Source organism: Schistocerca serialis, chromosome 1 (genome assembly GCF_023864345.2).
Source record: "Schistocerca serialis cubense isolate TAMUIC-IGC-003099 chromosome 1, iqSchSeri2.2, whole genome shotgun sequence".
Classification (NCBI taxonomy): domain Eukaryota; kingdom Metazoa; phylum Arthropoda; class Insecta; order Orthoptera; family Acrididae; genus Schistocerca; species Schistocerca serialis.
In genome coordinates, this window is record NC_064638.1 from 292,416,455 (window position 1) to 292,443,145 (window position 26,691).

The 26,691-nt window shown below is 40.9% G+C and overlaps 2 protein-coding genes across 8 annotated transcripts in view; one reads left to right on the top strand and one right to left on the bottom strand.

The window, feature by feature from the left end:
* LOC126468850 (tyrosyl-DNA phosphodiesterase 2-like) overlaps window positions 1-26,691 on the bottom strand; it is a 162,047-nt gene that overhangs the window by 49,928 nt on the left and 85,428 nt on the right. For 2 of the 7 annotated variants that reach the window (XM_050096583.1, XM_050096587.1), the window contains 2 exons: window positions 3,255-3,402; window positions 2,904-2,995 (listed from right to left, as the gene is read on the bottom strand). In XM_050096583.1, coding sequence (XP_049952540.1) covers window positions 2,904-2,995; window positions 3,255-3,389 — 227 coding nt within the window. In that variant the 5' untranslated portion in view covers window positions 3,390-3,402. Of the gene's footprint in view, window positions 1-2,903; window positions 2,996-3,254; window positions 3,403-3,492; window positions 3,807-26,691 lie in introns of those variants that run through there. The other 5 variants (XM_050096589.1, XM_050096588.1, XM_050096584.1 and 2 more) reach the window with 4 other exon arrangements.
* The window catches only part of LOC126468814 (double-stranded RNA-specific editase 1-like), a 157,343-nt gene continuing 134,480 nt past the window's right edge, over window positions 3,829-26,691 (top strand). The window contains exon 1 of the mRNA XM_050096581.1: window positions 3,829-4,093. Within this exon, the coding sequence (XP_049952538.1) occupies window positions 4,018-4,093 (76 nt within the window). The 5' untranslated portion in view covers window positions 3,829-4,017. The remainder of the gene's footprint in view (window positions 4,094-26,691) is intronic.

The window sequence follows — 26,691 nt, forward strand, 5'->3', positions numbered from 1 at the left end:
TTGAAAGCAGGGTCATTAGAAACAAAGTATAATTATTGATTGGATAAAGATCTGAAAGGAAATAACTGTGTCCATTTCAAAAGGACAATCCCTGTATTAACCTTAAAACAATTTCTGGGAAATTATGAAAAATCCCAATTTCAAATCGCCAGACAAGTATTTATGGACTACTCCTGGCAAGGGGTTACCAGAGACTGAGATGCCAGCCGTCTGCTCTGACCAATGTCATCATCACCTTGCTGAAAATCTCTATTTTGAGCATTCCAACATAGCAACCTGCAAAAATATGAATGCCACAGAAACCAGTACATTGATTGAACCCAATGAAATTAGCAAGACAACTGCGGGAGGGGGGAGGGGGGGGGGGGTGATGAGTGTCGCTAAACTAAAAATTCAATAATAAAAACACCACCACCTTTCAAGGCTCAACATGGAAAAAAAAGCACTCGAAACTGCCAAAAAATAAAACTCAACAAGATCAGGCAAAACACACCATAAGATCACAGTTTCCCAATCTCCAAGTAACTTATATAGCTCAACCCTAGACCACGATAACAATACCTCCCCTCCTACTAACAAAAGCCAGTAACCCAATCTCCAGTTCACCTATGTACGAGGGCGGTTCAGAAAGTAACCTCCGATTGGTCACAGTGCGGGTTGTGGGGGGAGTAGCGACGCCATCTGTGCATTCACGCACTCAACAGGTTAGTCGGCATCAAGCCGTGGTCGAGTGAACGTCGTACCTGCGCGAGTTTAGTTTTTGTGGCAGTTTGAAATGTGTGCTGCAATAGAAAACCCCGCCAAATGTGAAGTGCGTGCTGTTATAAGGTTTTTTACAGCCAAAGGATATTCTGCAGCAGCTATTCATCGTGAGGTTTGTGCCGTGTACGGACCAAGAGTTATGAGTGAAGGAGTTGTCTGTGAATGGGTACGTTTATTTAAACGTGGACGAGAAAACGTTCATGATGAAGAGAGGAGTGGTAGACCATCATTGGTGACTGACGAACTCGTTCAGACAGTTGATGCAAAAGTTCGTAAAAATTGACATTTCTCAATGTCGGGGTTGTCTACTGGTTTTCCACAGATTTCTAAGACTCTCTTGTACGAGATAGTGACAGCAAGATTGGGTTACCGTAAGTTCTGTGCACGATGGGTGCCCAAAATTCTTACCGACCACCACAAAACTCAAAGAATGGCCTCTGCATTAGACTTTCTGTCACGTTATGAGGACAAAGGAGAACCATTGTTAAACAGAATCGTGACCGGTGACGAAACCTGGATTAAGTACGTGAACCCTGAGACAAAAGAACAATCAAAGATGTGGGCACATTCAAATTCGCCTACCAAACCAAGAAAAGCCTCGCAAGATTTTTCTGCCAGAAAACTGATGGCAACGGTGTTTTGGGATGCCAAAGGGGTGTTGTTGGTTGAATTCATGGAACGTGGTACGACCATTAATCACGACGTGTACTTTGAAACAATAAAAAAGTTACGACGGGCTATACAGAACTAACGCCGTGGTATGCTGACTTCCGGTATCGTTTTTTTGCACGATAATGCCCGTCCTCACTCTGCTCGCAGAACAACGGCCCTTCTTGAGTCTTTCAAGTGGGACGTTATCAACCATCCACCTTACAGCCCAGACCTGGCGCCAAGTGATTATCACCTCTTCATGCATTTAAAGAAATGGCTCGGGTCACAGTGGTTTGATGACGACGAAGAGCTCAAAGGTGCGGTCACAGGCTGGCTCCAGGCACAAGCGGGTGATTTTTATGCAGAAGGAATTTCAAAGCTTGTGAAGAGATACGATAAGTGCCTCAATCGCTATGGAGACTATGTAGAAAAATAGTGCAATGATGTAGTTGTAAGATGTATATATTAAAATATTTTTATTTAACTTGGTGTATTTTTTTAAATCAACCGGAGGTTACTTTCTGAACGGCCCTCGTAGCTTAACCCCAAAGTGAAAGTGGTACACCATGGCTGGAGGCCGTCACACAACACATCACACCACAGCATAACCACACCATGAGTCAAAGCTGGTGGTGGTATCCGACAACCAAGCACACGCCTTGCCACTGCAGTGTTCGCTGTACCAAGTTATACACAGAAAAACTGAACCTACCGATACCACGTCTCCTCTGACCCATATGGCCATTAAAATGGATGACAAATTGAAATCCAAATTGCATAAAATACAAGCTATAACACAAGTTACAGTTACTCTCGTGACATTACATTTATTTATTTCCCCAACTCGCAATCAAACTCCCACCTATCAACTTAACCTGGATGTAGGGCCGTCCTTCATATCAGTCTGCCACCATAACTTATATTCCAAAACATATTAAAGATGAAAAACATATATTGTCAGTGTTCAGTTCTCTTTCTGTTTACAAACATATGATATATGTCACAATACAATTACATCATGGGTCAAAACTGACATCAGGTACTATGGTGTGCAGACACACTTGACAACACAAATCACCACAGATATTGTATTCACAGTTAAATGTACCAGTTTCACAGTGGGCTTGTCAATCATAAGGTTCTTACATTACATACAATGACTTTCATCAGATCCCATTCCCCGTACTTTGTGCCAACTGCATTACCAATGGCTAATCAACAGTTTCACCATAGATTCGTTGTAATACAAAAACTTGATGACACCCAGAAGAAATAAATTACGTTTATGTCACTTCACAGTAATGCTTTCATTACTAAGAGAGCCACTAACATTGTTTCATGCAGTGCAATACTATTGGCAAGAAACTATAGACAAGTGAACTGAAAAGTTTCCAAAACTGTAGAACGAAATGTGAAAAATTTCCAATATTTGTTGATCGACAGTTCAAAGAACACAACTAAAGCAAGACGCACGTTGTGCAGATACTCACTCGACGTTTATGACGATTTCTGGAGTGTCACCGTCATTAGTAAAATTAATTCCACCTTTCTGTGTAGATTCGAAAAAGGCGTTCACCGAACGCTGAAAATAAAAAAAATTTAAACGTTGACATCACAATTAACGGCAAACTAACAGCAAGTTTATGTTCTGCACATGGTTATGAGCACTATCATCGTATGAACTGCTTAAAATAAAACATGTCAACTCAAGATGCAATTTTTCCCATAGCTCCAGCTGTTGTGGCAATAATCAGAATTAATGTGAGATGCGTAATTCATGGTGAATGAGTAATCTGTATTTATTTCTGATACACCCGAACATAAGAAGCATGATTCCGCACCTGTAGGTCCCATTTCCTGTCCTGTAAATAAAACTGAGCACATGCGACGTCTGTTCCCGTTATTTCCGCAAATTGTTCTGTAAGCTTTTGACAAGTTTCCCTGTCGGGAATGTCCTCATCTTCACTGTTGCTCATGTTTTTCCGTCAGCTGAAAACGATGTAAAATTTATTTTTGCGTTGTTACTTACAAACCTTAATGATCTTATAGCATATTACAATACAATCAACGCGCTCTTACATACAATACGTTGTGACAACTAATTGTACAAGAACAACAACACCACTTCAGTCACAAACTAACACTTACAGCCCCTTTTTCAAACAAGTTCCCGCGTAGCAAAGACAATTCTGTATGTCCTCTTCCAACACACTGCCTCAGTAAAACAGGAGCTATAGTTACAAACCTACATAGAGCTAAAATTGCGTATCAAAGTGAGTGTTATATACAAAAGTGAGACATGGTCTTTAATTACAGGTTTCAAGACATCACGTTTACCCGCACTTCCGCAGACAATACAAAAAGTGCCTAGACTGACAAGACCCATTCTTATCTTTGGTAGAATCAAAACGCATCTTTGCCAAGGCCGTTTGTGAGTGCAAGTACATTGATTGAGAGCGTGTTTTCCGTTATGTTTGTGTAAAGGTTCATACTATTTAAGTATCGGAATACGTCTTTGATTGTGAGGTGCTTTAAAGGGGATTTTTGTTTTGTTTTGGTCAATAACTTGTGTCACTTGGAGGTGTATTTACAGCGTTTGAGAAAATGGCTACAGAGACTGCAATGCAGAACGACTCAACAGGCCGAATTTCATACGGTAAAGAAGTATCCGTGATGAAAGGTTAGTGTATAAATAGTAGTAGTTCAACAATTGCATTTATATAATTGGTTATTGGTCTAAACTATCATAGCGCACGTGAAATTGTAAGATGCGGTACACCAATGCGTATGCTTTTCGGTAGCATTGTGGTGCAGTGCACCGCTAAATGCCGCAGCGTCCATATGAGGAAGATAAGACATAATCTACGGCGGAAGTGCAATTGTGTGATATCTCTAGTTCGCATACTCGTGTGTAGAAAGCTGTAGAAGCTGATGAATTGCAGGCACAGAAGTTGGTGCAATTACAAAAAGTAATGGCAACTCAAAATACGCTTAGGGTCGTTTAGGATGTATATCTTGCTACGACTATGGACTAGATCACTTCCGTTGCTGTCAGCTCTTAGCGAAATAAATAACACGGAAAATTTTATTTTACATCATTTGTCATATAATTTATGAAAAAGTACACTTCGTCATTAGAGTATCGTGCTCCACTGCGGGTAAGCAATATTACAAGCTAACAGTCTATCTGAGGTGTTCATGTTCGACCATAACAGGAACACTTGATACATACTCGAAAGTTTCCTTCCTTCGCCGGTTAACCATCCTAATCAACTTTTTTGCTGGGGGGAAACAACCAAGTTTTGAATAAATTAGTTTTATGAAGGTTGAAATCTTGTTTTAAGATCGAATTTTATTATGTAAATAACTGTTGCAACGATCTCGTTAAAGAGGTTGAGATTGTGATACGTCGGCCCAGTAACACTGTATCCAGTGAGAAAACAAAAGTTTTTTCAATTTCCAACCTATCAGTTAAGGATGCGAATCCGGTTGTCGCGCCAGCTACACAACCAAATAAGTGTATGACAGTGACACTTCCAGTTGTAGATCTTCGCGATATGCTGTGTCGGCGTTGGCGCGTACTTACCTGCATCGTTTACAGGTTCGTGTCTATTAGTGTTCAAATTTTGACGGACTCCTGTTGTTTGAGACTAAGAAATCCGCCGACAGTAGTAAACATAGCAACTTTCATATCTCCATGAAGGGCCGGATATCCGAAAGTGAAGGTTTACATCAGCATTACGAGCAGATTATAGTAAACATCCATGAGTGAAGCAGCCTTAGAGCTAGTGTATTTGTTTTCATTTGTTAATAAAACGAAACCCAGCATAAGCATTGGACACGTATTGTTGGAACGTTGATCAGAGACCCTACTTTCATTATGCTTTATATTTCCAATGAGTCACTCCGTGCGAGTACCAAGCTAATTCATTCAATAAATGAATAGAACTCCCCCCTCCCCCTCAATGGTCTCGATTTACTTTCTTCCATGACTTTCAAAAATTAAGACGTAAAGTATGATGTCGTTGAATGTGAAGAGAGATGTGATGTTGACGGAGACTTCAACAATTGAATACCTCGGTGCAAGAAAGGGATAAGTCCATTATTTTTCCATAAACCAATTTTTAATGCTGTGTAAATGGAAAAAATTATCTTGCCTTTATTCCTACAAAGTAACATTTAGACCTCTACTCAATCTGTATAGCATGAAATACTACGTGTAAACTGTTTTTAAATTAGTTTTTTATGCCTCCTGATAAATTTGGTATCTCGTTCTTGTACAGTCTTCAATTCTATGGCGTCAAAGATGGACCGTTTCGGAATGGATGATGAAGAGACGACAGGAAAATGTTGAAAGAGCTTCTACAGTTGTCAAACGATCAAAAGCCCTTTTATGACAATAACGAAAAAAAAAAAGTTAGCTCAAAGAAGTTGTTGGTCCGATGCTGTTTAACATAATGGGATTAAAATTCAAGAGCACCTTCTCATTGTTTGCAGCAAACTTTTCATCGAAACTCCAGGTCATTGTCTTCAGAGACGTACTGCCTATTGACTTGCTGCGTATGTAAGTTGCAAAATATGGCTTACAGTAACCTAATGCCCGCTGAAATGATACTGCAACGAGAACACTGCACGCTTTTCGCCTTGGAAGTGGCAGTGACTAATGATGCTGTTTCATTAAAGGGGCGGTGGAAGGGTGGCGCATTGAGAAAACGGCGGAGAGTGGAAATGGGAGGAACCGTAGCTGGAGTTCCAGTGCATCCGTATGATTAAACTTCTCTTTCATTTGCGAGACCTATTCAAAACGAGTACCACAGGCCTTGGGCGCTTAGCCTGGCGGTTTCATCTCTCCGTCGCCATGTAACAGAGCTTTAGTTTCATTTAGTATCTAGACTTGGAAAGGATGTAACATTCCAGCTCACATTCTAACTTACGAGGTATCACGCCACATTGATGTAATCATTTTTACTAGGTATAATATAATATTTTACGGCATGTGCTACTGAATGACAAAAATACGTCGAATACCTAGTCGGTAACAGTGTTGACATACCGCGACACTTTGCAGTGCCATCCGTTATCCTTGTATTTGACAGATATGTCTAATACTCCCAAAAACAAGGCGATACTTCAGTAGTGCTACCTGGCTGGAAACTGGAGTTTTATAATCTTTTATAAGTCCCTATCGGTCGCACTCCCCTCATTTTGTAAGAGACGTATGTCAAATCTAATTTTGGAGAAAATTGTTTGTTATTTTATAGCTCATTTTCAGGGTTTTACGGGTACGTCGGTATTCAAAATAACACCTCAAGCGCGTTTGACGTCAGTATTTGATTATTGAAAGGAAAAAGAAGGAACCATTGAATTCGACTTATTTTTAACGCAGCATTCCAATTGTTGTGGTTAATGAACGTGGGAATATGAAAATTCATGACTACATGTCATTCAAGTATCTTTTGACGTTGCTTTAAATACATATGTACCCGCAGTTTTAGACATAATTTCATTTTCGTCCGGGATAGTGCCCTTTGAACACAGTTCTTCGTTGTAGACACTAACAAAGAAATTTCTGTAATTAATTATCCGTTCTTAAGGCTACATTCTTGATGTCTTCAGCTCCAACAACTGTTCCGTCATCTTCGGAAATACGAGATTTGCTGAAGAAACCTGGTCTGGAATTTTCCTTCAGCCAGACGTTCGGCATGATAAGCCCATTCCTAAATTTTAAGAATGCTCGATAGTCCAATCGGCAGACACATTGGACCGTACAAGAGATCCTAATTTTACGAACTTTGCATGTTGTATGTACGGGGTGTGAAGTGTAGCTTTCCACCTCGTGAACCATGTGTTTAAGTTTTAAGAGTCGAGAAACCATCAATTTTGGAATTTTTGCAATATTTTCTCTGTAAATTTTTTCTACGGGTACTGCAGTAAAAGATCCTCATCTCTTTTATAGAGCGTAAAATTTTCTTCGATTTGCACTGGCCACACACAACAAAGAAAAAGGGTTTAGCGTTGTAACTTTTTAATTGTATGCCCTTTTGAAAAGGACTATGATAGGTGCTATAATGGTCAGTGTTTAACATCAAGACCCCCCCCCCCCCCTCAGCTGTCATGTCGTCCGTTATGTTTTCCCCCCGTTTTCCACGTCGTCGGTATCCCTCTCAGCATCATCCTCGTCGAGGTTGGGCTCGGCAGAATTTTTCCATGCTTGGCCACAGCGATGTTTGCTAATGGTAGAGTGCTAGAGATTTTGGTAAGGAATCATAACTGCATATTTCATTCTTGTTATGGGACTCACCACCTTCCCACAAACTAACGGAATTTTGTAGTTGCCCAACCATGCCTGTACTCGTCGGGGGGAAAAGAGACACCTTCCAAGTTGGAATTTGAGTTTTGCTGCAGATTCAGAAACTTTTCAGTGGCAGAGATCGTACATTGTATCTCTGTTCACGTCTCCACCGTAAAATGTCGCAATAAACCTTTCCCCTGTTTACGAATTTTGTGTGCTCTTGCGTCTGGCAATTTGGAAATACCAAGTCACACAGTTCTGTGATAAATGGTACTGGCTTTCTTTTTCCCTTCTCTAAAGGTGACCGAAATAGTACCACGTCCCCTTCGTGTATAAAAGGAAAGAATGGTCTGTGGATTCGAGTTTGTATTATGTTGACTAGTACAGAACGCTAGGGGGGGTTGTCGCTTCCACTCGTTTGGAAATGGAAGTTATTTTGAAAAGGTGATGCTGTCATCAGTACCAGGGTACCTACCTTCGTCTGTGGTGGTAAGGTATCATAGTCGGCATCCTTTGATACAGAAGTGTATCATATAATCACATCGGTAACTCCTATTTCCTTCTTACCCACAACGTCCTAAACGACCATTCAGTCGTGAGCAGCTCCTTTTGTTAGTGTCATTGGATTAAAAAAAAAAAATTCTTGTGGCATTGTATTGGTGGCCGCACAGAAGACAAATTTTGTGACGAGTGCAGTGTAGCTTGGAGCTTTGTTAACGAAAGTCACTAGGATATCCTTCAAAACCCATTGTGGCTTTGCAGCCGCAGTGTTTTTGTATATAATCCACCTAGATCTTGCATAATGACTTGAACATGGCTGTTGTAGTCAACTTCATAAAACTTTATGTAGAAGGTATCAACTGTCAGTTATTGCAGATTGCGCATCCCAAGGTCTTCTTTTTATATCGGAACGCACGCTACATTAAACGCTGCTTTGTACCGTTGCGGATGTCCTCAGTGGAGAAAAATTGAAAAGGGTGCAAGCTTAAGATTGAACAATTCTCTCACTTTATGCCCAGACTGCTTGCAAGTGCAAACTCGTTGGAGGAATGTAAGAATGGGACTTTTTTTTATAGTTTTCGTCAGCAGTTATTGTGCACACGAAACTTCAACTGGAGTTGAAGTTTTGTTTCACCTTCACTAAAAAAAGTTACAATTTCCTTAATGCAGTTGATGCCAATTCCTCCAACTACATAACAGTTGTTCCTGTAACACTATCCCGTTAGTCCCAAGGAATTGCAGATATTCAGAGAACCCTGATTACTCGGAAATGTTCCTGAATGTAGCTCATAGTGCATAACTTTCGTCACCGACGTTTTGGATGCTTAGGATACCCAAAGTCAATCGAGACAGCTCACTATCCGTTACGCTTCAGCCATGAATCAGCCACCCATGACACTTCATCATTGTTATTAGGACCTGTCTATAGTAATAATTTTTTTTTAGCACGACGAATGGCGAAATATCCTTCAGGTACGAATTTGTGAAGTTCCTGAGGATCCATTTTTGTCTTTCAGCCCCATTCAACGTGCAGGTTCCAATCTCCCAAACAGTCAGCTTTAAGGGACCATACTCCTCAGTCAGCCTATAAAATAAGCAGTTTTTTAACTAATGAAGCAATCTACATAAATATTTTTGCACGTTATTTGTTGATTTTTGGACGGTTTTCCGATTTCTTTAGGAAATTCAATCATTAAGCCTTCCTCATCCGAGGAGTTAAAGTTGCTCAGTACAAAATGAAATGTGTCCATGACGGAAGTCCCGCAGTCTGCAAATCTTATCTGGAAAAAAAAGAAAAAAATATTTGCCTGTAGGATACTGCGCGCAGGGTAAAAGCAGTTTTTTACAGTTTGAAAAAGTCATAAAATGGCGGTCTTTTGAAACTACCACATCATTTTAATGCGTAAGTCAATACCAGGTGGTCTAGTTTTATAGATGTTCCCCACTCAGTTACCAAGATCTGAGTTTGTTCAAATTTTATCTGCAGGATTCAACCAGAGGTTGAAAATACTATTGCAGTTGTAAGGTTCTTTTATTTAGAACACGAATGGTTTCGGGCTCTAAATAAAAGAACATTACAACTGTAGCAATATTTTCTATCTGTGGTATCACGCTCAGTTGTGGATGTGAGGCCTCACATTTATGTCACGTGTTATTCATGTATTATATTATTATTTGTGAACAGACCTTACGAGATTGACTAGTGGTTCCGAAAGTCATGCAGATGAAAACGTTCAATAAGTCCGTAAATGCTTAATTTTCCTTAATATTTGGTAATGCAGTCTGGTTTCATTTGCTGTAGTGGTGAACCATTCGTTACCTTCGCAGTCCATGGGACTCTGAAGTTTCCTCCAACACAACAATTCAAAGGAGTCGAAGTTGTACCTCTACTCCTTAAAACATTGTCCAGGTTTGACATTGCCTTTCTACCAAGCACAAGCGTCTCCTGATTTCGCGGCTGCAGTCACCAACAGCAGAAATCTGGGAACCCAGATAACTGAACGTACACACTAACTCCATTGTTTCTCCTCCTATATGCCATGAGATGGTAGGTGTAGCTGCCATAATTTTCGTTGTCTTAACGTCCCTTGTTACGAAGTAATTAAATGCTCTACTTTGTCCTGAGCCAACTTCCTCGAGGGTTTCTTCATTACTTTTTTGTCAACATATCGCCGACTCAACTCACAATGCGTATTCACCGCGACATTTGTCTCACACTGTCTTGACAATGCCATTACATGTTTTTTTACAGCGCTTGTTGCTATATACTATGCCTATGATTTTTTTTACATGTTAATTTTAGCATTGCTTAAGTGTAGAGAGGTAAAAATGGGAAATTTCTTGGCCCAGACGCAGGCCACGGCTACATATTATGGCTCAAAACACGTTTCGTGGGTACTGTTTTTAATGGGCATGTACATGGAAAAATACCCACAAGTAGTCTGCCTTTAACACTAATGGATGTACGCATAATAAATAGTATGTAGATTGGCAATTTTTGGGCCCAATTATAAAGAGTACATCTCCATCGCTGTCATTCTCGTAAAATTTATATATTTTCGTGGATTTTGCATTACAAACTCTACAATAACATTCTTGCGTGCTTCAAAATCATCCCGCGTCTTTTATCCATCGCGAACACGGTCGTATATGTTTTTTCATTGCCACTGAATGTATTAAAAGTACGTGTGCAGCCCGACGCTCTTCTATTGCAGCCTTCGAATGGCTCTAAGCACTGTGGGATTTAACATCTGAGGTCATCAGTCCCCTAGGCTTAGAACTACAGGGCTATTACAAATGATTGAAGCTATTTCATAAATTCACTGTAGCTCCATTCATTGACATATGGTCACGACACACTAACACACTACAGATATGTAGAAAAACTCATAAAGTTTTGTTCGGCTGAAGCAGCACTAAGGTTTCTGCCGCCAGAGCGCTCGAGAGCGCAGTGAGACAAAATGGCGATAGGAGCCGAGAAAGCGTATGTCGTGCTTGACATGCACTCACATCAGTCAGTCATAACAGTGCAACGATACTTCAGGACGAAGTTCAACAGAGATCCACCAACTGCTAACTCCATTCGGCGATGGTATGCGCAGTTTAAAGCTTCTGGATGCCTCTGTAAGAGGAAATCAACGGTCGGCCTGCAGTGAGCGAAGAAACGGTTGAACGCGTGCGGGCCAGTTTCACGCGTAGCCCGCGGAAGTCGACGAATAAAGCAAGCAGGGAGCTAAACGTACCACAGACGACGGTTTGGAAAATCTTACGGAAAAGGCTAAAGCAGAAGCCGTACCGTTTACAACTGCTACAAGCCCTGACACCCGATGACAAAGTCAAACGCTTTGAATTTTCGGCGCGGTTACAACAGATTATGGAAGAGGATGCGTTCAGTGCGAAACTTGTTTTCAGTGATGAAGCAACATTTTTTCTTAATGGTGAAGTGAACAGACGCAATGTGCGAATCTGGGCGGTAGAGAATCCTCACGCATTCGTGCAGCAAATTCGCGATTCACCAAAAGTTAACGTGTTTTGTGCAATCTCACGGTTTAAAGTTTATGGCCCCTTTTTCTTCTGCGAAAAAAACGTTACAGGACACGTCTATCTGGACATGCTGGAAAATTGGCTCATGCCGCAACTGGAGACCGACAGCGTCGACTTCATCTTTCAACAGGATGGTGCTCCACCGCCCTTCCATCATGATGTTTGGCATTTCTTAAACAGGAGATTGGAAAACCGATGGATCGGTCGTGGTGGAGATCATGATCAGCAATTCATGTCATGACCTCCACGCTCTCCCGACTTAACCCCATGCGATTTCTTTCTGTGGGGTTATGTGAAAGATTCAGTGTTTAAACCTCCTCTACCAAGAAACGTGCCAGAACTGCGAGCTCGCATCAACGATGCTTTCGAACTCATTGATGGGGACATGCTGCGCCGAGTGTGGGAGGAACTTGATTATCGGCTTGATGTCTGCCGAATCACCAAAGGGGCACATATCGAACATTTGTGAATGCCTAAATAAACTTTTTGAGTTTTTGTATGTGTGTGCAAAGTATTTTGAAAATATCTCAAATAATAAAGTTATTGTAGAGCTGTGAAATCGCTTCAATCATTTGTAATAACCCTGTATTTAAACCTAACTAACCTAAGGACATCACACACATCCATACCAGAGACAGGATTCGAGCCTGTGACCGTAGCAGCAGCGTCGCTCGGTCACAGCGGGCGCCGCAACCTCTTCCTTCACACATAGACTTATGTCAGAAAAATCCCGCGGTGAGTGATCTCTCATCTCTTACACACACACACATATACACACACACACACACACACACACACACCTGCTGTGCGTAAACGCTTTAGACACCTGTTCTCGCAAGATTTACCGTTGAAGACATGCGCGGAAAAACGGGCTCACCCAAAATTGAAAAAACTTGGAGATAAGTGTTGCCATCTCTTGCTGGATTCGGGAACTATCAAAATTGACATTGTGCTCACCACTAAATATGTTAACGTGATATTTAGGGGTGAAACCAGTGTCAGTTTTGATAGTACCCGTCAACAGATGGCAACCCTTATCTCCAAGCTTTTACATTTGAGGATTAGCCAACTACTGGGCACGATTTTTTGTTCAATCTTTGCAATAGATTATATAGTTAATTGAGGAGCTAACTCATTTGCAACTGGAGTATAGAATCTGACTGAGATTCCATCGGGTCCTGGGGCTTAGTCCAGTTTTAACGAGTAGATAAACTATTTACTGACTGCAAATGTTAAGAACACAGTTTCTCGTAAAGTCGGAGGTATTTGCTTTAAATTGTATTATGAAACAACTGTATCGAATAACATCTTCGGTTGGTAGTATTTGTTCTTTTGAATTAGGTACATAGTTGAAATTACACGAAATCTATTCCGATAAAGGTGTCGGTTCTCTCTCTTTCGATTTTCTAGTGTTGCTTTCCGTGTTGATCACGTTGCTATAACTGCAGCATATTCTTCAGATGCTTTAAGATGTAAGATACACTAACTGGTTTCCAGTACTTAATACCGTTATATACTTCATTGCTTTTAACATATGGCAAGAGTTAAAATTTAAAAAAAATGCAAAAAAAATATTTCACTTTTCTGTATCGTAAAAGAAGCTGTATTCCATGTACCTGTTAGATAAGTTTTTCTGTTTCCATCATTTCCAATGTACCCACAGTACTTTCACCGATACGACAGATTCGACAACAAACAATGCGCCTCCAGGTGAACCCCTGTTTTTGAGACAGCCTGGCGGTGGTCATCGCGGCGAAGCCGTCCGTTGTGTGACCGACAAGATGCGGTAACACGCGTTTCAACGGCGCGGCCTGGTCGTCGCAGCTCAGTGTCGCAGGCCGCGTTCTGTCTGGTCACGCCTTTAAGTGATAATCTTTTGGAGCTTGCCACTTCGTAAATACTTAGAGGATAACACTGTAAACTGCGAAAGGTAACGAACAGGTGGACAGTGAGCGTAAGGAAAAGTGAATAGAAGAACTGGATTTGTTTGGAGGGATTTGGCAAAGTTTAGTGCATCCTTCCATAATAGCTGTAGTGGGAAATCCTTTTTTTCACACACCAGAAGCTCTTAAATGTGAATTTTGTTGATTTCTGTTGTATATACTATCGTAATGTAGTAAATTCCATATCAATTTACAAACAGTACATTTCCATATAATATTGTAACAAGAACCACGACAGTTGTCACTGTCGACCTGCCTGGCAGTGCAGAGCATTAAACAGGTATTGCGATACTTTACAATCTCATCATCGCCACGTTGGTGGTGTGGCTTGTGCAAATTAATACAGTAGAGCACTCGTGACTGCATTTGCAGGAGAGTATGCTTCATTATCTTGCTCAAACTTCTGTTTAGACCTCGCGTTATTATATATTGAAAAATTTGTTTTGGACTACAACGTCTGACATTAATAACTGCCCTGAATATGAAGTGATCGTATGTCATTGTTGGTCGGGATGTCCCAGTCGGATTCGGCCGCCAAGTGCAAGTCTTCTTTCAGTCGGCCCTCATTGTGCGACTTGCTGCCGATGATGAGGATGAAATGATGACGACAACCCAACACCTAGTCCCCGAGCGGAGAAAATCTCCAACCCGGCGGAATCGAACCCGGGCCCATTGTATGGAAGGCAAGCGCGTTACCATCCAGCTAAGCAGGCGGACACTACTGTCCTAATCGCGTCTGCTTGAACGGAGACTTCAATAAAGTAGGGAGTTCTGCGAAACTGTAAGGCATAGGCGCGCCACTGCATGAGGCCCCGTAAACTAACTTCGACTAGATTTCATTGTTATCGGATAGAGAAGGCCCAAGGGGCAATTAGGATAAATGGGTTTAGGGGAAACTTCGACTTTGCGCCCCCCCACCCCCTCCGTTTCCCCTTGCCGACATTTTCCAATCTTTGTGTGTAATAGTTTGAGATCTATACGGCTTTATGACAAGTAAAAGGTACACATTTCAATAGTTGTATCTTGTTGACAAAATTTAGAGCACAGAACAAAGCACAGTCCGAAATCAAATTATTTCCAACAATATCGCTATTAGTTTTTCATTGTTTTGTTACCGATAAAAATATTTGCTTTACAGCCTACGACCACACATGCGACTTTTCTAGGGATTCAAGCAGGGAAAAAAAACGCAGCAGGAATTTATCAGCTGACCCGGCCAAAGTACAGGCAACACAGCAGGGCGTTAGCGGTCAGGTACAAGCGCCTGAGAAGCATCTTCTCGAGAACGGCAATGGAAATTATTTCTTTAGATAGCAATTCTGTTTTCGCACTGTTTATTACTCGCATCGTCGAAGTCAAAGAAGAATCCATCCTATAAATTAGGAACTGAAGGAATATGTATTGTATGGAACTGGGGACCTAGAAACGAGAAACGACGGAGAGGCTTCGTCCCCGCCGAGCCCTCAGTGGTTCACAACTCAACAGGCTACAGCAGTCCACTCACCCCACCGCCGCCCCACACCGAACCCAGGGTTATTGTGTGGCTCGGGCCCCAGTAGACCCCCCCCCCCCTTCTGCCACGAATGTCTCACACCAGACGAGTACTATCGAATGTTATGCAGTTCATTCGAACATTCGTTATCCATAGTGAAAACTGACGTTTCTAAATCATACAGTGATTGGGGACTGTCCATTCAGGAGTGGTCTGCTAACCACAGCAGATAGCAATTACTGTTTCAGATACTTTGTGGGAGCCATACCGATGGAGAACATTCAAATTTGTTCAAAGGAACTGATCTAGAGAAAAAAATTTTGTCATGGACATTAAACTAACCCCAATCAAAGCCTGTTGCAAACTGAAATAAAAAATAACTTTTTATAGGTTTTGTACCTCCCAATTTTCTTTGTTCCATTTTCTCTCTCTGCCCTCTCTCCACATCTCAATAAGTGTTGTTGTAATTGCTAGTCGTGACTGTTTCATAGTTCTGCTTTTATAGTCAGGGCACTTCACATCTTAAAGCGTGCCTGAAGGCCAGGCGCACTTTGGGACACAGTCGACGAACGGTAGGGCGCCAACGCAAATTATGGCGCAGCACTGGACAGTGTCCGCAACAAAGTTCATTGTGCGGGCGCCACACGAGCTCCTGCTTGATTGTGTCTCATATTGACAACGAAGATGAAGGTAATCAACCACTGATCTTGTAAAGAACGGAAGCAAATTACGAAACTTTGTTTCCGATCTGATACAACATTCAATTGTGCAGCGTGAACATAGGGCAAACGATAGAGCGATTGATCGTAGACACACGCTATCATTTATTCATATCGACACCAAGCAACTAAAAATATGCCACCAACAAGTGAACATTTCATCCGACGTAAGATTTGTAAGTGATTTAGCAAACACAAGTAACTGTGCTAGGGCTTCGGTCTTCCAACTCAAGAACTCGAGGCACCCCAACTCAAGAACTCGAGGCACCTGGGAATTACGAAGAAAAAGTGCATCATATCCCTTGTACTCGTCGAAAGCTGGCGAAACGTATTTGATACTTCTTAAGAACTGAGTGGACGTGTCTTCACTCACAGTTGCTAGATCATAAAACTCAACTCAAACGGTAACAATAATTCATCTAAATAATTTTCCTAAGCAACCGATGTAACTTATTTATGTCTTTACTTCGTAGGATATTTCAGTTGACACCTCAAGAACGGATGGAAGTTTTCTTTGCTTCCAATCGTTTCTTGGGTATTACACCCTTCAGAAAATTTAATTTCCACACAAGCTCGTGAATCTCGTGAAAGTGATTCCGGTCCAAACGGAAGTAGTTCACGAACTGTTTATCAGAAAACTCGTGATGTCAAAAGTGAATTCTCCATGAGTATTTCTCTTGTTCATGTATCCGCTTTCCCATTCTGATTTGCTTCGTTTATAAGTGTTACATATTAATATCAGTATTGGTCAAACAAGGAATGTTGGACTCTTTCACACGTGGCGATATAGCAGGGCGGCTCCAAATAGCAGGGATAAGCAGTTCCCGCCTTGCCAGGTTGGGCTGAATTTGTTGTTTGTTAGCCGTTCACGATTGTCGAATGACGTAATTAGACATTGTTCTTTTGTGCTGCAAAAATTACTTCTGGCGTGGAACTTTCCATCACTGAAGTAGAATGTCGCAATGTAATTTAGTATTCAGTAAATAGGGAGTATAGTACTAAGACCGAAAAACTTAGTATTAAGAAGGAGAAAAAATGTATTCTTTCTTTACTTCGAAAATAAAGCTGTTTCAAAAGTATATCTCGTATTTCGTTAAGTAATTATTGAAATAAAGTTTATATTATGTTCATTTGCCAAGGAACAACGTTGCTTTCAGTGCTAAGTAACCTGTGAATTTGTTATGTATCGTCGCGGCATACCGGCTTCAGCGCTCTGTCGCGACCGTGGCCAGGCGCAAATTGAGATGCGTATAGCGCGACGCAGCGCAGCTCGTGTTTTTGTAACTTCACAGGTTCAAATCGGACCACGCAAATTGTGACACGACGCGACACGCGCCTGCGCCAGGTCGCGCGGCGTTGCGGTTGTGGCACAGTTTCTCGTGTCGCGCGTGCCTCGTTAGCACCTTGGGAAATTAGAGGCGGGGTGAGCAGTGATAGTATTGCCCATACGATAAATTTTGCCTGTGTACTAAATTTTATTGCCTTTGGGTAGTGTTTCGCCTTTCGCCATTTAAAGGCTCCAGCTTTCTTCGTTAGTACATTATACTTTTCGGTTATTTATGTATCTATAGTTTTGTTTTGTTTTTCTTCTGTCAAGAAAAATGCATACTTCAGTAACTGAGGAACCATTGGCCGCTGGAATTGTATCATATGCCTCCGCGATGTTTTCAGATTACAAGAAGGGACAGAGGGTAGTGAATGAGGAAGCAAGGAATATTATAAAATCGTGTGATTAAGAAGCAAGGCACGAAAGTAAAACAAAAAAAAGGTGCAAATGGCTCTGAGCACTATGGGACTTAACAGCTGAGGTCATCAGTCCCCTAGAACTTAGAACTACTTAAACCTAACTAACCTAAGGACATTACACACATCCATGCCCGAGGCAGGATTCGAACCTGCGACCGTAGCGGGTTCCAGACTGAAGTGCCTAGAACCGCTCGGCCACTCCGGCCGGCGAAAGTAAAACAAGGTTATCTTCTCGCTGACTAGTATGCCGGCGTATCTGTACGATCTGTTAACAAAAATTTAGAAAGGGATAATCTCCACAGGTTTCATCCATTTGTGCTCGTGGTATAAAGTTTCCAAGATTGAAGTATAGAAGTATCACTGTGATTACTTGGATACGGATGTAATAATGTAATACGACACACTGTACTACATGCATGTGAACATCACATTTCCAATGCAATTGTTTATTTTTCTCAATAAAAACTATATTATTCACGATCACACATTGTCAGTTTGGCAAGCCGTAGGTGAGTAACCAGTATCTGGCATGTGCCTATCATTCCGCCTGAAGGAACGCTCGTCATTATTTTAATACTGCTCAGATCAAGAGAAGGAATAAAATCTTTTGGTAAGTTTCCATTCAAGTCGCTCAGTGTTAAAAATACGATGGGTTACGGGGATTCCACCAAAATTCCAACAGAATTGGCAATCAATTTTTGTGTGAGTTATTAACCTTTTTTCATTCGAAGAAGCATCACCGTTTGTAACGGCCACATTTCTCTTGGTGGCTGGTTTAATTGTACTTCCTTTGCCACAGTGTAATTTGCCAAACTCATCTCTCAGCAGCTACTGCGACAGAATTCCGAAACGGAGTGCCTCATTAAACAAGTAATTGGCAATCACAGAGCTCAATAGCTTACGAAAAACTTAATAGTGTCGGTTTGCAGTAACATAAAAGAAGAAATTTCATGTTTATATTCATACTATGGAGCTCTTGTTTCGCTAGCTGTCGATAACTCTTAAAAATTAGTCACTGGAGTGAAATAAATGAAAAGGTAAGTATAAGTACTGATATATCGCCATAGATAAGAAAGTTCCGTGTGTTTAAGAATTGGCAAAACACTCCCCTCCTTGTTTGCTATCATTCGCCAAACTTTCGTTTCGATGTCTCGAGCGGTGTAGGAGATATGAGAGATGTTGCGAGCATTTCATTCGCGCGGGCGTGAGATAGGAAGAGAGCGCGGGTTACATGGGATCCATTTTCTTGAGATCGGAGGCAGATAGAGACCTCCTTCCAAGTCTAAACAAAAATTCAACATATTAGATAAATTTCATACACAGCAACATATGGTGTAGTACGTTCCAAACGCAAAATCATAGCGACCCCTAATTTTCGTTGCGAACTATGAGTTTTGCGTAGTGTCTTCCTAAAATGTGTACATCACAATAAGAATGGTCATTAGCGAGATCATGGGCACTCGCCACGAAGCTGAGATATAACGCTACAAGTAAGGCAATATACAGATATTTTCAGTGAATAGTTTCTGTAAAACTGTTTGAGGAAGATAACAGGTTGTGCGCGCTTCGGTTCTGTCTGCGCAGAGCGACGCCAGTCGGCGCGTGCAAAGTATGGTGTACGCGTCGCAATATGTGCTGCACCCGCGCGACTTGTGCGGAATGTGCGTGTCGCGCTGTAGTGTCGTGTCACGTCACGCGTGCTATACGCGTCTCAATTTGCGCCTAGCCAACGCACGGACGCGGCGTCGCGTAACCCCATTGTCGTTAGTGCTGTATAGCAAGTGTCGCGACACACCCTTTTGATGTTCGAAACGAAAGTTTCTTTACCAAAATGGAGTTAGAAGAGCAAGTTAATTGTATGCAACTCGATATTCAGATATATGGCTTTCATAATGAACATTGTATGAATAGTACCAGAAAAACTAACATTTGGAAAGAAATTGCCTAGAAATGGAGTAAACATAACGGACTAATACATACAGAGTAAATATTTTTAATTTTGTGTAACGGACGATTAAGTCTTCATTTTTTTTGTGACTAAATACATATCATCACATTTTTATTACTTATTTTCTGTTCGACGACATCCCCTATTTACCTTGTCGCTTTGCCAGACCAAATTACCTTCGGCCGAATTGAAATAATCTTCGTATCTATCTCTTATCTGGATAGCATTATTTACGAAATTGCTTTCTTTATGAGGAAGGTTTCATAATTGCATCTCGTTAGCCTCATCACTTTCAACATTGTACCTTGTCTGAGAAAACTGTGCAAGACACTACCTGTTACGTACCTGTCGGACTGAGTCAGATGTGCTATAGTAAATCCTAAACTGTTTGTACAGTATTCTGAAAGCGTTTTTTGACACTTTTCAGGCTTTCTTGTCTGTATCGTTATAACTTCCTTCATCTGATCGTCAAGTTGTGTACCAAGATAAGGTCTGATCAAATGGTTGTTAATGGAAACGCTTCGTTTCCAACTATCGGGTGAGGTAGTCGATCTCCCGTGCCTAGTAATACTTTTGGGCCTAGTATATTTAAGGTATTTGTTTCCAGTGTTTTTTTTTTTTTAAATCTGACCCGAAAAGATGCCTAGCCCACATCGCTATTCTTTCTAATGTCGCCAACATTCGCTTATAAATTTATAGTCTTCTTCCTCACGCAACAAAAAAAAAATTATCACATTCATGACAATGACACTTCCGTCCATTTCGCTCGGATGTTGCCGAAACAAAATTTGCTACGTATTGTCGCGGACGATAAACTAAGCCAACTGGGTCTCACGGCCCATTTAACCTGCACCATCGCTTCTCGCTGGGACCTTCGCCATATATTTGAGATGTGATTGGCTGCTTCAAGGCCATTCCTGCACCAGCTGTGCCATGTTTTGACTGCTGCTCTTTGGGTGAAGTTTCTCTGGGCCAGTTCGCAGTTATGTTTGTTGCGAGCTATAGAGACAAAGTGCAGTAACAACTAGAAGTGACAATTTTAAACACACTTATTTCAGCCTTGTTTACTACCACCTACATTAGTTAGTTTCCTAAAATAAGTGCTATTCGTAAGAGCTCTCCACAGTTATTTGAAAGTCGAGATATGGGCGGTCTGAAGCATGTAATTATTTACACCATGCCACCATGGTACTACACATTCCGAGAATTACAAAAGTGAAAATATCAAAATGAACATCTTGTGTATTACTCAATCTTCGACATAGAGACATCTATAAGTGTAGGCCTAGTTATATTTTCTAGCATCTGCCGTTTTTCATTTTCAAGTAGAAAGGAATTAGGTACAATGTTGTAAGCTTATGTTACAGTCTCATCTTAGATTAATTTATTCTTCTCTTCTAGTTCCAGGTACGAAAGTCCACTTCAACCAGACGTCACCGAGGTAAAAAGTCGTATATACTGGATCTTTCTAGACAGGAATCATTAAAATAACACGCGGAATCGAAACTAGACTTGCATTAATTGTTAGTAATTAGTTTTTTCCTATCCTGCAGTGTTTGACACCATGCTAAACCCGCGCGGACTCCGTAAGCGTACGATCGCGGCATTGACGCCACTCAATAGTTCATATGTAATTGCGAACGAAGACAAATATCGGTGTCACTACCATTTCAAAAACTTTTTTTCACTTTTAGCTATATTTCACTCGCCATAATGTCTGGTCTAAAATGCATCTGGCAGTAAGCTATCCGCTGTCATACTTTTTCACTGTCATATTTGTAAATGAAATGCGCGTGGTTGACAAACAGCGTAAATTCACAACGAAGAGGTAAATAGTTTATGAAGAAGCTAAGATACGTGACGGAACTATAAAGAATCACACGAAACGAGAAGTAGGCATTCTCGCTATTCACACGAAAAAAGTAAAGCTTCCCTGAAAAAAATAAGTTCTTAAAACGACATGGCGTAGTCTTGTATAATGCAAAGAGTTTTTTCAACATGAAAATCGAGAAGTGGATTTTCCCCTTTTATCTTTCCCGGCCCGACGCGCAGCGCAAATGCAACAAGGCACCCGGAGAGTAGTGAAATGAAATGTAATGCAATGTGTGAGCAGCGCAGTACAAGCAGCGCGGCGACAGCACAAACCATTAGATGATGCGATTTTTTTTTTCCAAGTTCTAATCGCACTGGAAAAATCGCACATGTGGTCGTAGCCTAACTGGTGTGGCTTCTTACAGTAGCCAAAAACAAGAAACCATCCGCCTCGTATTTGGGAAGGGTTGGTCTTGTGAACTGCTGCTCAACACAGTACAATCTGAATGTCCTCATGGCATCCTATCATACCCCCTCAGGCCCTCCCCATGTTAGCGGCCACTTCCTTCTACTCCCCCCCCTCTCCCTCCGTACTTCTCTCTCCATCTTCTTCTTTTTTTTCACAAGGCTGCTTATGGTAGTACAATGGCTACCCCCAGATCTATGTAGAGTTCCTACCGTGCGGCTTGGCTGCTGCGAAAGCCTTCTGTCCAATTGGAAAGGTTGGGGAATGTTTCCGGAGCAGCCTGCGGTGCCACGTGGGTCATTATGGTTTTGTTATTTAGTGCTTGAAGAAAATTATGAAGAAGACATTCGACAATGGAATAGTTGAAACACGCCCATCTTTAGGGCAAAGCTTGACGAAGATTTTTCGACGACGATTAATATTCGTTACCTATTAAACTACAAAAAGGAGTTCCGGAAAATTTTCAGGTTAAACATTGCCCGATTTAACTATGTCCTTGATCTGGTGAATTATCTCAGAAAGGATTCATCAAATAGATATTTGTAGCAAATATCACGTGACGAAAAGTTAGCCTAACACTAAGCTAAGAAAAGTAAAGTATTTTGAAGAGTACACTGGTTTATTCACCGTTTGTTTTGTTGTGTATAATGAAAACCATTAACAATGGACAGAACTTTTTACCGTATCAGGTTGTGAAGAATCAGTTTCGTTCAGTTGCATCATTGTTAGTAAAATCCACTTTTGGTGGTGATAAATATTTGTCATTATTAATAGTTGGTGATGATGAACATGCTAATTATTGGTTACTATTTCCCAGTTTTTGTCATTTCGTTTCTGCCTTTTACTAGTTGTTGGAAGGAAATCCAAAATTTGTTAGTCTCTGTCGAAGGAAGCTCAGTTGTAGCGGTTTTATCGTATTCCTGACAACTGACATCAGAATACTGTGAAGTAAAATAAAATTAACGATTGATTTAATTGTTAATGAAGTTAATTGCAATTTCATGATCACTTTTTCGTCTTCTACAACTTTTTAGTAGCAGACACTTTAGTAGCAGATATTGTCAGTAACTGATACGGGAACAGCCAGGTAATATAGCCTGCGCCTGTGAATAAAGATAAAAGAACACTGGCAATTGCCAGAATGTTAGAAGTATTGCGTCTTTCCCAGCCATTGTGAAGGAAAACGATAAGAAGAGAATCAGTAGTCTAAGCACAACATACTAGTTCTTCCATGGACGATATGTATGTTTCCACGATGTGGTATTTCAGTGAACTTTCATTAGAGAACGAAGTAGAAAAGAAAAAATTGAATTCTTTTCCTGTGTGAGTGCGAAGTAAGTCTAAAAAGTTTGACTGTCCATTCGGAGAAAGTTGATGTAATCATGAAACTGATTAATTTCCTTGACCAGATTTTCGTGGGTGTATTGAGTTCTCAATTTCAGCCATTCTATAGACCAGTCCCTTATTTTCTTTCTCTTCCTTATACAGTCCCAAAGTCAATACAAGAAATGCTTTGTCTGCATTCGTAGCCATTCACACTTGGGTCAAAATACTTCGAGACACGATACACACAGCGGGACAGTTGCTTCAACAGTGAAGTTAAATTCGACAAACTTTTAGTAGTATGCGCGTTTGTGTGTTAGACCCGTAGATAGGAAACAGCGAATTTGACAGTTAAGTTTCACAGGTTACACGGCCAAATTTGTTAATAGATGTTGCCTCCTAACAACAAACTACTAAGACTTAAAGGTATGGATTAAGTTCAACTATAAATTTTAAGATTTTTGTTTTATTTTACAACTGACTACATCAAAATATTTTGAGAAGGCTGGCGCTAAGTGCTTCCCCTCGTTGTATTGCGAGGGTTACGACCCGCAGCACAGTGCAGGCAGCAGACAGAGGAGGGACTCAGCAGGGCCTCTGCAAGTTAGCGCATTAACACACGCGCAGACTTTGAAAGAAGTTGGCAGTTTTTTAATTGGGTTGAAGCTGTTGACGAGAAACACACGTTACATCGAGTAAACTTTCGTTATCCGTTTCTTCTTATTTCAATTATAAACAGCATTGCTCTGTATTCTCAATGACTACATTATAAATTTGCTTCTGTAGACGTGGGTTCAGTAGATCTGTTAGTCGACACATTTCTTTTTATTTCTTTCTTTCTTTTTTTTTTTTTTTCTTCAAATTCAATATTAGGAAAAATGCTGACTGACGGGACTGCATATCCCGCAAGGTAAACCTCTTCCAAGACAACAAAATGTAACTTAAAAGGAACTCCCTACGTATTCGTAAGTGGTGATGCGTTTCCGTTATAAAAACCTTAATGCGACCCTACTTTACATGTAAAGTCACTGATAGTGAAAAAACTACGTCAGCTTTTAGCTACAGGCCTGCTTGTGCTCGTGAAACAGTAAGAATGTGCATTTGGTATATTGAGTTGTAAGTTTTTGTGTGTTCAAAAGACTCTTTAAGCGTTAAGCTGGGGACCGAAATTAAAATAATGACGGTTAGATGGATGCTGCGCAATTATTTGAGGACTTAAGTAATCTCGCTGAGGATATTGGACCACTGCATACCAGCGAGATTCTTTCGCCTGCTTTGTGTTAGTGCAGAGGCACGAGTGCAGCTTTTCTCGTACGAGATAAAAATCCGGGGAATGTTAACCCTTGCAGTAGAAGGGGAAGGTACTGTATGCTCTGCTTTTGAAGATATTGTAATCCAGTCACTTTCTTTATATTTTAAAATTTTTTAAAAAATATTTGTTTGTAATGAATTATTCCAAAATTTTCATTTGAACGCAACACAGAAATTAAAGTCTCAGTAACAGCTGTCACTTTCCCCATGAAGGTCGTATTCAATATTTCGAGGTTCAGAACCTTACTTACACATCAGTATCTCTTTAAAAAGTATGTTGAGAGAAAAAGTCATCAATAGTTAACGAAATTAGCATTTATTGTATTTTTTGTGGTGATCGCAAAGTCGGTTGTATGCGGTATTGAAAATGCGTTAATATTTCTAAATGTACATTTTCAGGTTCGGGACCCTGAATAATGATTAGTACCTACTTAAAAAGTATGTTATTAATATCTTCCAATAAGTTACAAATTTTCTTTTTCTTTTTTAAAGGGTGGGCACAATGTAGACTCTCTCCACCCTTTGGTAATGCGCGTTATGGAAAATGCCTTGTATTGCTAGGGTTGATGGTCTGTTCAGGGGCAGCTAGTAGCTTCAAGAATACTACACTAATTAACAAATTATATTTTTAAGTTCAAAGTTTATTGCAAAGATCCATATCTAATCATAGAAGAAAATAATAACTAAAACAATACAGTTATCTTCCTCCATATTTCTTCCTTCTAACTCATTCGTCATGTAGTCCAGATGACTGGTATCACAAAGTGCTGGGTTATCCCGTACTTAATGAATCAGGTGTGCTATCCTTTTTATGTGAACAACGAAAGTTATCTTCATGAATTTTGATCTCAGACTGTCACAATGCTGTTGAAAGCTCAGTGATGGCAGACCGTACCCTGACGGAACAACAGACACGCTGAGCATGCAGACAACAGGTGCAACAGAGGCAGAGTACTGGGTAAACCGCCGGGCAGTTCTGAAAAGTTCGCAGTGAGGAATGTAGTTGCTGGCCAGTTTACGTTCGGTAGGTTTTAGGACATAGATTGCTATTTATGAAATATAGCTAAGATAGCTAAATTGTTTTTAACGGTGGAAGAAGAGCGATACCTCTTTCCAGTTCCTAGTAAATACTGATATACAGGGTGTATCACAACAGAAAGCTTTATGTGTTCTACGTTTTGTGCAATGCGGGTCAGTAATAACTGTTCAGCGTGACTTTCGTACTAGGTATGGGGTGGATCCTCCTACAACATATATGGCATGAACAATTCCTAGAAACAGGTTGTATGTGTAAAGGCAAATCGCCGGGCCGTCACCGAGTGCCTGACACAGACGTCGAACGCATGTACCATAGTTTCAAAAGGAGTCCGCATAAATCCGTTCGCCGTCCAGCTCAACGTGCCCCCCATGTCCGTCTGGCGTGTGTTGCGTTGTCGTTTATACATGAAACCATACAAAATTCAGCTACTGCAAGCTCTTCGTGAAGGTGAAAAACAACGTGTGTTCTGTAATTTTTTTCTTGGAAGGATGGAGGATGATGCGTAGTGTTTTGTGACGAGGCAACATTATATTTAAATGGGAAGGTGAGCCGTCATAATATGAGAATATGGGGTGCGGAACAACCACAAGGAGTTGTAAAACATTAGATGTACTCACAAAAATTAATGTGTTTAATGTAGTTTCACGGGAAAAGGTGTACGGTCCGTTTTTCTGTGCCGAGGGCACTGCTACAGAAAACGTGTCCATGTGCTTCTTTTCCCACAGTTCGAGACTGATCCGAACGACTTAATTTACCAGCAGGATGGAACACCGACACACCGGCATCTGGAAGTGCGGGAATTTTTAATTCATAGGATGACTGAACGATGGATCGGTCGCAGTGGACCAAATGATTCAGCCTTATATTTCTGGCCTCCCAGATCACCGGGCCTAACTGTATGTCATTATTTCTTATGGGGGTTTATAAAAGACTATGTGCTCCGTTACCAACGACAGTGACTGAGACATCGCATAACGCCAGCTATGGAAGCTGTAACTCAAGACATGCTGGCTGCAGTGTGGGAACAAATTTGAATACCGCATGACACATGCTATGCATCAGAAGAGGGGCATATTGAACACCTATAAAATGGGATGAACTTTTTGAGTTTCACGTTCATCAAAAAACAAAATTCGTTGTATA